General features: G+C 41.1%; 2 protein-coding genes across 2 annotated transcripts; one reads left to right on the forward strand and one right to left on the reverse strand.

The window, feature by feature from the left end:
- Positions 1-267: 267 nt before the first annotated feature.
- On the reverse strand, positions 268-1,553 carry LOC111971205 (olfactory receptor class A-like protein 1). Its single transcript, XM_023998021.2, has one exon. The coding sequence runs from the start codon at positions 1,511-1,513 to the stop codon at positions 557-559; it is 957 nt and encodes a 318-aa protein (XP_023853789.1). The 5' UTR covers positions 1,514-1,553; the 3' UTR covers positions 268-556.
- A 2,566-nt stretch (positions 1,554-4,119) lies between these two features.
- Positions 4,120-7,133, forward strand: ora2 (olfactory receptor class A related 2). The gene is made up of 3 exons (XM_023993324.2): positions 4,120-4,394; positions 5,138-5,324; positions 5,427-7,133. Exons 2-3 carry the CDS (start codon positions 5,249-5,251, stop codon positions 6,383-6,385), a joined length of 1,035 nt encoding a protein of 344 aa, XP_023849092.1. The 5' UTR covers positions 4,120-4,394; positions 5,138-5,248; the 3' UTR covers positions 6,386-7,133.
- The last annotated feature ends 3,298 nt before the right edge of the window (positions 7,134-10,431 follow it).

The following is a 10,431-nucleotide window of genomic DNA, read 5'->3' on the forward strand; positions in this document are numbered from 1 at the left end:
TCCGGGTTGATCGGAGCCTGCTTGTTTGTTGACATTTCTGTCAGAACTGTCAAATCTGTGCAGCCAACCGCTGCGCGTGTGGCCTGTGGAAACTCCACATTCCAATGGAAAACCTGTGACAGCTAGAGCGTACTCTACAATARAATCTATGCGTATGGAATACAGTAAAAATAAATAGCAACATAGAACAGAATAGAAAATTATTTTTTATTATTTTTTGTAAATATTGTGTTAATTTCCATAGCATTTCATATAGCTATTTAAAAAAAAAAGTATAGTTGGACTACATTGTTGTATTGTATGCTACTGTATTTGCAGTCTATCTTCACAGCTCCTGCTTGTCCAATAGAATGATAATATAGTTTCGAACCTCAGGTCAGACTAGTTCAATCTAAAATCCTGAAAACTGTCAATGATTTACACAAATAAATAAAATGCCTATAACAAGAAGGCTACATAGGCAAAATGTTCACAAATTAATCACAACAAGACCATCCATGAGGTATTAATAGCCCCAGAAAAAGAAAAAAAATCTGCCCAGAATTTTGGTAACATTTTACATCTTGTCATTGGAGTCCTGGGTGTCGACTGATGGCGGCTCTTGGTCAGCTGCCACACACACCAACTTACTCTTGACCTTCTTATTGGAGCTGATGATGAAAAAGGGGCTGAGACAGGCATAACAGGAGGAGAAGAAGATCTTCATGTCAGCTACCACTGGAGACACATTATCTACCGTCAGCATGTAAATCCAGATGATATTGTCTATGCCGAAGAATACAACATACAACACCACCAGGGTGATCACTGTATTGGCTGCCCTAGTCTCAGCTCCTCCACCCTGGGATGATCGTCGGATGCTTCTCACTTGGCGGCTGTGACGGTGGAGGAGGAGAAGGATGTAGCCACTGGACCACAACATGAGCCCCACAAAGACAAAGTCCCGTGTAGAGACAATCACTCCATTGATCTTGTAGGACAGCCTGTCCCTGAAGTCCACATGGCAGAAGCCCAGGTTGAGGGTGAAGGCAGGCACTGTGCCGTTGCGAGGGGCAATCGAGAACAATGGAGCTGCGAAGCATATAGCCATGTTGAAGAGCCACAGCCCTGCGATGGTGGGCACGATGAGCCTGGGAAGCCGGGCCTTAAGCCTGGACAAACAGGGTCCACCTGCAGGGGCGATGGTCACTGCCTGGAACACACTGAGCATACAGGTGATGCACACTGACAGAGCCCGGGCGATGCGATAGGTGTAAATGACCACCTTGCAGCCCGGGTCATTCAGCAGGTCACGCAGGCCAAACACAGTCATGGTCTGGGGGACGCAGCGGGTGAGGAGCAGAATCAGGTCAACGAAGGCTAGGTGGCAGAGAATTATGTCCACAGGCTGGAGTCGGCACTCAGAGCAGACGACCTGGGTGTAGGCCAGCAGCACCAGGGTGTTCCCCAGGAACCCTAACCCTGTTTGCAACAGGAAGGACACCCCTTTGATGGTGACACAGAGATCCAACATGATACTTAACTTGGGTACCACGCTGAAGAATAGAGACAGAAAATTAAGTTTGTTAAACAGATTTATGAATACACCAACTGTGAACAAATGTTACTTATTGCACTCTCTATTAGACTAGGATTGCGGAAGCATATTCTTACCTGCAACTATTGATAAAGAAACATGAACACAGTATTGAGCATTCATTGTGGTTAATTGCCCCTGTAATTTCAATATATAGCATGTTCTAGTCTGTGGGGATTATTAGGGGACAACATTAGAACACTCACCCCACCCCTCCTAAAGATGTAAGAACCACTACAATATGTAAACAAGAATAAGAACAACTGTACATTTTTTTTAGATGGCAGCCATCAATGGCCATATTCTATTGGAACTTCAATTAAATTWAAAAAAGTAATAATTTGGCAAAACTAGTCAAGGGGTAAGATTCAGTCTTAGTGTTCAAATACCCCAGCAGAGGTTTTTGTTATTGTTGATGTAAAAGCAGCTTGATGAAGCTATTAGGAAGTCATTTAGAGGTTTTAACATGCACAGCTGGCCCCTTACACTGCTCTCCTCTGTTCTCTCCTGTCCTGGGAGTATGTCACCTAGGCACACAGCAGCACAGGTCATTATCCAGCAATAACAGATGTCTGTTCTAATTGGGAGCACTGGGAGAGTAACCTTATATTCTGATGTTCTATTCTCTATTCTTAACACTGCTTTATTCACCTACACTCTTAGAAAAAKGGTTYCAAAAGGGTTCTTTGCAGAGGGATAAGATTCTACCAAGAACCGTTTCAATCAGAAGAACCCTTTTTGGAAGACAAGGGTTCTTTGTAAGGCAAAGGGTTCTACAGAGAACCTTTAACATCCTAAGAACCGTTTTTGGAAGAAAGGGTTCTTTGATGATTCTTTGGAAGGCAACACGGATTCTTTGGAAGGCAAGAAGGGTTCTACATACAACCATATATAATATTTCCCAGCATGTTCTATTGCAGTGAGATTTTCAAAATTGTTAGTGTAATATCTGTTTTTGCATTTACATTGATTGGTTAATAAWTTTTTTGCTACACAAAGATAAATAACATACAGTTTTCTAAACTAATCCAATAGGTTGGATTTATTTCACCCATTACTGGTTGTTCCAGGTTAGGTGAATGAGGTAGTCTCAGTATTCAATATTCCCTACCTGGCAGTCATACTGAATGCAGGTTGAGGGTGATTAACAATTCCACTTGTTAGATATCCTAACTATGGCTGGATTCCAATAGGAATTACACATCACGTTGCAAGCCAGCATAATGTGACTTGCAGGCCTGATGTGGCCAGTATACCAGGAKATTCCTGACACCACTGTGTTAGGGTATAACTAGGCCCTCAAAGAAAGGCCTTATGATACACAGTATGTAATGTATTGCCATAGATAATAACATTTTAAAGGCAAATAAGGCTGGTGGAATCGATCATAGTGGGTTCTAGAAATAACCATATACAGTGTTTTTTTTKAAGAACCCTACATAGAGGGTTCTAGATAGAACCATCTGCAAAGGGTTCTACCCAGCACCAAAAGGGTTAACCTATGGGGACAAACCAAAGAACCCTGTATGGTTCTACTTAGAGTTTTCCAAAACAATCATCCTGTTCCACCAATACTCTTCTGCACTATGCAATCCAGACAGTGTACATCTATAATCCAGTGTTGCTCCATAATGTGTCATTTAGACTGCACAGCCCTTTGACTAATAGTCAAACTTAGAAGAAAGTCAACCAATACTGAAGGATCCTTGATAAAGGCGAAGGTGACATTTTAATTTAATTTGCTAAACACATCCTGGAAGCACTCTCTGGGTTACATAATGTAAAGGTGTTATTTCCCCATGTGTGTATCAAAATGTTTATATGAGTACAGGACTAATTAAAGAGCAAGCTCATGCATGTTCTTCTCTGGGGATTTGATCATGTGTTCCGAGTCAGTGAGCAGATKGTTTTAATGTGTTTCCTCCAAAGACCAGACCCCCCACCCCCGCTTCTAATTACTTTATTGATTCATTATTCTTTGYGTCAAAGAGGTTGTCACAAACTACAGATGACTGTTGAAAATCTCTAAAAGCTACTCTGTTCACCAAGTTATTTACTCTCCTGTCCTATTTCTTCTGCCACCCTACTCGTATCCCCATCGCTCCCTGTGGGAGACATTATGTCTTATTAAAAGACTAATGAGGAGGGGTATAGGTGTACACTACTATGTATACACTCCTTGGAGTGGGATCCACTTACAGGAAGATATATTTTTTATTCACTTCGTATGTGTTTTTATAGAGCACGGTGTCTTGCTTCAGCATCACTTTCATCTCTGACAGAGGTGACAATGACAGTGAGGCGTTTCCGTCAATGACATCAAACAGGCTCTTTGTTTCACTTGTTACTCATTTCATTACAAGCATCAATCACAAAGTAAAACAAACCACACAGTGCTCATACATTATTTCTCAGTTTGGTGTAACTATTTTACACCTAGGTCAGATCTTTTTTAATAGAGTACCACAGTACTCTATTGTATGAGTCATAATACCCATAAAATACCCATAAAACCCCATAAAACCCCATAAAACTCCAGGGGTCAAACAAGGAAATGGTTCCAATCGTTTTTCCGCCATTCATTTTTCCCATAGGGGATTTTAGAAACACTTAAAAGAAGGACTGTTTTGTGTAGGCTTACCCTGGTGTGACGTTTTGATAACCGTGTAAATCTCTCTAGGACAAGGGGACTTTTATCAATAAATTCGCCTGTATTTACCGCTCAAAAGTTAAATTCTAATTAGCTACTAATCATGTCTATCATAAAGAACTACAAATGCCATGATGATCTGGACAAGACTGCCAAATCGAGGCAAAGGTAAGAACCTCTGAATTAACTATCTAATGTTAGCTACATTTAGTAATGAATACATTTATACATTTCTTGACAATTCTGTGAACTGTCTTCTGCAAGTTTTAAATTGACACAATACCTGTTAGCAAAGGTGTCAGCTAGAGATAACGTGCAGGGATTTGTAGTCTTCCATGATGTCTACTTTGATGCTAACTAGCATTTTTAAATCGGAGCGTAAATAGAGCTGAATACATTGATAAAAGTCACCTTGACCGAGAGAGATTGACATGGTTATCAAAACGTCACGCCAGGGTAAGCCTACAGAAAACCGACATTATTTTAAGTGTTTCTAAAAATTCCCTATGGGAAAAATGAATGGTGGAAAAACAATTGGAACCATTTCCCTGTTTGACCGCTAGGTTTTATGTGTAATATTACACCTCCACTCTGGGGCTCTATGGCAAAAATTCTACACTTATCGATCTTGTCACATCTTTCTCCATAGGGGGGCACTGTAGCCTTGTTGTTAGTCCTTACCTGAACCATAGCAGAAAGCAATTCAAAGGAACCATAGAAATAGAGCAGTAGACCTAATCCATGAGTATTGAAAGTGACCGGTCTGGCTGGGAGTGCATTAAGCCCATTGAGATACTTCTTGAGACCTACAGTATATTTCCATTCTGGCTGACTATCCTCAGTCCTGATCATATGTTTTGGTGCCATATGGCCACAGCTGGAAAATATTCAGTCATCTGTATTGATATCAGGTAATTGGAGAGAGACTGAAAAGCTGCCTAAAGTCAGTGGACCATGCTGATCACTCCCTACGGCTACTGAACCACTCTAGGAGTATAAGAATACGAGGAAACTCACTAGACATGGGGACTTTGGTCTGGTTTACAAACAGACTTGTGATCTACAGACTCCAACTGCATCATAAAGCATACCCCTCAGGTAAGAGAACTGATGAATGCAATGGCCTTCTGAGATGATTGAATATATTGACAAATACTGATAGGCCTATGACATATATTTTCATATCCTTCATCCCTGCAGCCATGAAATCAGAGGAGGTGGTCCGGGGAATGCTGTACCTGTCTCTCACTGTGGTTGGAGTTCCGGGAAACACTGCTGTCATCGTGGCATTCCTCCTGGCACTGTACCAGGAGCATCAGCTTCTTCCTGCTGACGCCATTGTGCTGCACCTGGCCTGTGCCAACCTGCTGGTAGTAGGCGTGCGCTGCCTGCTGGAGACCCTGGCCACCTTCCGCCTGGTCAACATCTTCGGGGACACGGGCTGCCAGGGGGTGATCTTTGTCTACCGTACGTCTCGCTCCCTCTCCATCTGGCTCACCTTTGTGCTGAGTGCCTACCAGTGCCTGAGCATCGCTACTCCCGGCTCCTGCTGGGCCTCCATCCGTGTCCTGGTGGCTCGCTACCTGGCAGTGATCTTCCTCACCCTTTGGGTCATCAATACCTCCATGAGCTCGGCAGCCAYAGCCTTCTCCCTGGGCTCCCGGAATAACTCGGTCAACATGCAGCACAGCATTAATGTTCAATTCTGCTATGTTCGCTTTCCTACTATGCAGTCCAAACAGGTGAACGGGGCTGTCCAGGTAGGGAGGGACGTGGTACCTATGGGCATGATGACCCTGGCCAGTCTGGTCATCCTTGTGTTCCTGTACCGCTACAGCCAGCAGGTGAAGGGACTCCGCAGCAGCTCTGGGGCCAGCGGTGGGGCAGAGCGGCGGGCGGCTAAGGCTGTAGTGGCCTTGGTGACCCTGTATGTGGTCCTCTATGGGGTGGATAATGGACTGTGGGTATACACCCTCACCGTGAGGAAGACCATGAGCTCCTCACTGATCTCAGACCTGCGCATATTCTTCTCGTCGCTGTATGCAGCGCTCAGCCCCCTGGTGATCATAGCCACCAACAGGAAGGTGAACAGCAGGCTGAGGTGTGTKGTGCAGGAGAGGCCCGTTCAGGACAAAGYCACTACACTATCTACTGTGTGAGTTAGGGACCTTATTGTAGTAAGATGGTAACAAAGATGAAGAATGTTGATTATAAATSAATTATGTTGCTATTAGAATATGGAGTAGAAAACACATAGAGCTAACATTGTACATTGTTAAAGGCGTGGCAAAAGTATCTTGACCTCTTGTACTCACATTTTTTAAGACTTCTTCTGTTTAATATTCTTTAATATACTGTATAAAGTTAATGTTTGAGCTGTTTTGATTATTATGTGGAAAAGTTRGTGGCAAGCTTGGATTGACGGAACTCAAAGGTCATGAAACCAATATATTGCTACAAATGTGCCTAGAACATGGCTAGAAATTTAAAAAATAAGCATCGCAAGTAGTGTTTGAGCCTTTTCTGTCAAAGTCCTATTAGTGAAATTGCCATGATATTAATCATTCCATATTTGTCCTGTTATCGCTTTGTTTGATCATTCATTATGCTCCTTCATCTTAATTGGATGGAAACATTATAATTGGATGACTAACAGCACACTATAGCTGTCAAATGACTTCCAGCAGTCTCTTTCATTGTTATTAACGATTTAATTGAGATCTGTAAACGTCACACTGCTAATGAAGGTAGTTAATTGCCCCACAGAGACCCAGGTACAGTCGCATGAGAAAACCAACTCTYTTTAGAACAAGAAAGATTCACTCTGAATAGAAATATCTGATGTAAATGTGAAAAGGATGGTTTTCATTTATAGGTCAAATAATAAAGATGAGACTACTAAGATAATAGTATATGATTGGTTGACATTATAAATGTAGACATTTCCATCAAATTAGATGTTAGATTAAGTTGCATGAGCTGTTATACCCTTGATTGACTGACTCGCTAGGGGTGATATTTGCCATTTGCATGTAGTTATATTCCACTTCAGGAATACAAGGGCTGAGTAAACTGGACTAGGAGGGGTGGGGTTAGGGGTGTCTGTATAACAACTTCAAAACCTCATGATTTATGTACAAAGAGTGAGTCATGAGTCATCAAATTGCAATTACTACAAACATTTTATGTATTCTTTGTAAGGGCTTTGARTTGTGTATACCCTAGCCACATATATTCTAATTTTGTGTGTTGGATGCAACTTGTTTTTTTAGATGCATTTATATCAGTAGAGTATGGCAGGTCACAAAACCGCCATAAATGTATAATGTTAATGAGGAAAAATCGGACCTTGCTCACCATGTTCATGTAGAGATTGCAACTGTGTCATGCACCAATCGATAAACATAAAYATTCCTTAAAACTAATGCAGGAAATAACATGTTATTCATGTTTGCACCTCTCTGTCAGGCTTTTACTGATCTATGTAAAAAATATATTATATTATGTTTCTATCATAATCTGTAGCAACATACACTATGTCTGCAGTACAATGGTCAAAACTATTTTCCGAACAGGGCTAGATCTTGTCTGTAAATTCAGGTCAAATTCAGCTAAGTTACTGATTTGAGTCCAGATTCAGAGTAAAGAATCCAACTCTCCAAATATTTTCTCATGATGATAAACTCCATGTTTCTTACTCTTCATACCACTGAAATCTGATTGGTTCGTGACACAGACTCCGGTGGAATGAAGGATAGAATGCATGGATAATTCCAGTCAGCCTATGGGTCTTTTCCTTCATTCTCCCCAATTCAAAGCGGAGTACTCCTTGGATCCTTGTCAGAAAACAAATCACAAAAATAGTCAAAATGGAACATTAGACACTGGGGAAAAACTGAGGGGTGAAGAATTACATACAGTTCAYTCCATGTGTCTGTGTATTGTGTGTGGGCCTCTGTGTAGGTGTGCCAGCCTCTCGCTGCACAAGATGCAACCTGCTCCTGTACTGTTTCATTCCTTCAGTGTGTTCCAGGCCCTGGTGAATGCCTTAGCCCTGTTAGACATATGTAGAGGTGTGGCTTAAGCCTCTGTGGCCCAGAATCACATTGTTTTGTATGCAATCCTGAACTTGGAAAATTATTTTTACTTTTGCAATACTGAGTAGAATATGAGATTTCAATATCACGGCTGCTACCTATCAATCAAAAATGGTTGAAGGTCTGGGTCACTGCATACCCTGTTTTAACATCGATACCGGAAGTCTCCAATCTGACTCACCTTACTGGAGATTGACTTTTCAACCCTTGGTTCTCGTTTGATCCATATCTAAAAACAAAACACAAATATCAAACATCAAGTAACAGTTTCATCAAAAGAAAAAATATTTTTGAATTTATTTCTGAGTAATCATTGAAGGTAAACAAAAAGTAAAGACGATGTCTCCGAAAAGGTTCTGTAAATTTCCTTTGAAAGGTAAATTAAATGAAGTAGTCCAGATCAATCCTTTTCCTGAAGTGCCTGATGTCAGCCTCATTGTCTTTTCACCTGCCCTAAATAGAGGCATTTTAGCTTACAGCATGGACCAATGGCATTGCAGCAAAAAGAGCATGCCTCGCCCCCTCTTTCTTAAAGGGATACTTCGGGATTTTTGCAATTAAGTACTTTATTTACTTCTCCAGAATCTTACGTTAGCGCAATTGCTAACTAGCGTTAGCACAATGACTATCAGTCTATGGGAACAGTTGTCCCTGTAGTCTTCCAGTCATTGCGCTAACGCTAATTAGCATTGGCTCATGAATCTACCTCTAACTTCCTTAATATTGAACACAGAGACATGAAAATGGTATCAATGGTATTCGTTGCCAAAATCCCGAAGTATCCCTTTAATACTGGTCAACACCCTAATATAGCCCTTGTGGCCAATTTCTGAATGACAGAACAGAACTTATCCCCTCCCTTGAGAAACTAAAACTATTCCACCAACAAACACCCAACATTATTCAGCAGTATTGTTCCACATCCATTTTCACAATTCAGCATAAGAAATGATAATGAAAAATGATCATACTCAAAGCATACACAATCAATAACTGTTGAAATGGATAAACCATTTTGGCTTTATTCTATTATTATTCTAGGTCAACACAATAGTATGTTTAATAGCTTTGTCTTTGGCTGTCTATGCTTGACAACAATCTATAGATGTGAGTTGTGCATTCTTTGGCAGAAATTCTATGGAAATGTGGGATATCATCAACCCACCCTCCTCCAATCCTCCCCCTCCTCCCCKTCCTTACATTCTCACCAGAGTGGAGTCTGTTTGGACACGTTGGCCAAGGAATTTGCTCACTTTCTGGGTGACTGCAACTATGGAAGAAAACATGGAGATAAAAAGGAAACTTAATGCAGGAAATCTGTATGCAAAATAACAGTATTTTAATGGTCACAGTTAGCCCCCAGAATAATGCAAAATCAGTTGTGTTTGATAAAAGAAAAACACCATATATTTTACAGTCCATAAGTGATGTTACGCTATGACACTACTTGTGAATAACATTTATGATTAAGATATTGCAGTTCACATGTTGTGAGGGCAATATGTTATTAAGACTTCCTGTATAAACAGGTATAATTTATGTTAAACAKAACAGAACAGCTATTTCAACATCCCAGTTCCAGGGAGAGGTCACTGTTTCAACATGCCTGGAATTCTACAGTGCAGGAAAGGAGTAAAGACAAAGGTTGCACTCAGTGGAAAGAGAACCTGACACTCTGAGAGGAGCAGAATGACACACTATAAGCAGTAGAACACTGTTTGTTTATACAACTATTTGATGAAAACATATTACTGTGATCCAGTTGAGGAAATGAAATGTCAGAGGAGCCCCTGGGTGAAGCAGGCCACATAGTAGATAGGGGTATGGGGAGTTACAGGAGCCCCCTGAGGGCCCGGGGCCAGCCACAGCCACAGTCTCTGCTAGAGTCTCCTCCTAGCCTACACTTTCAGGTAAAATATGTGTTGCTTTGTCTGGACTTGCACAACATTCAAGGTTGGCTGCAATCTACCCAGCAACACATTCAATCAGGAGATTTTATTTTATTTTATTAGGATCTCTTTTAATCCTCATTTGGACTAATCTTCCAAGAGTCCTTAAATATTCAAATACAATTTATAATACTATCACATTTTCACATATAACACACT

This window comes from Salvelinus sp. IW2-2015, linkage group LG1 (genome assembly GCF_002910315.2).
Source record: "Salvelinus sp. IW2-2015 linkage group LG1, ASM291031v2, whole genome shotgun sequence".
NCBI lineage: Eukaryota > Metazoa > Chordata > Actinopteri > Salmoniformes > Salmonidae > Salvelinus > Salvelinus sp. IW2-2015.

Excerpts from the sequence above, each read along its gene's own strand:
- LOC111971205 (XM_023998021.2), bottom strand. The coding sequence starts at position 1,513 with ATGTTGGATCTCTGTGTCACCATCAAAGGGGTGTCCTTCCTGTTGCAA.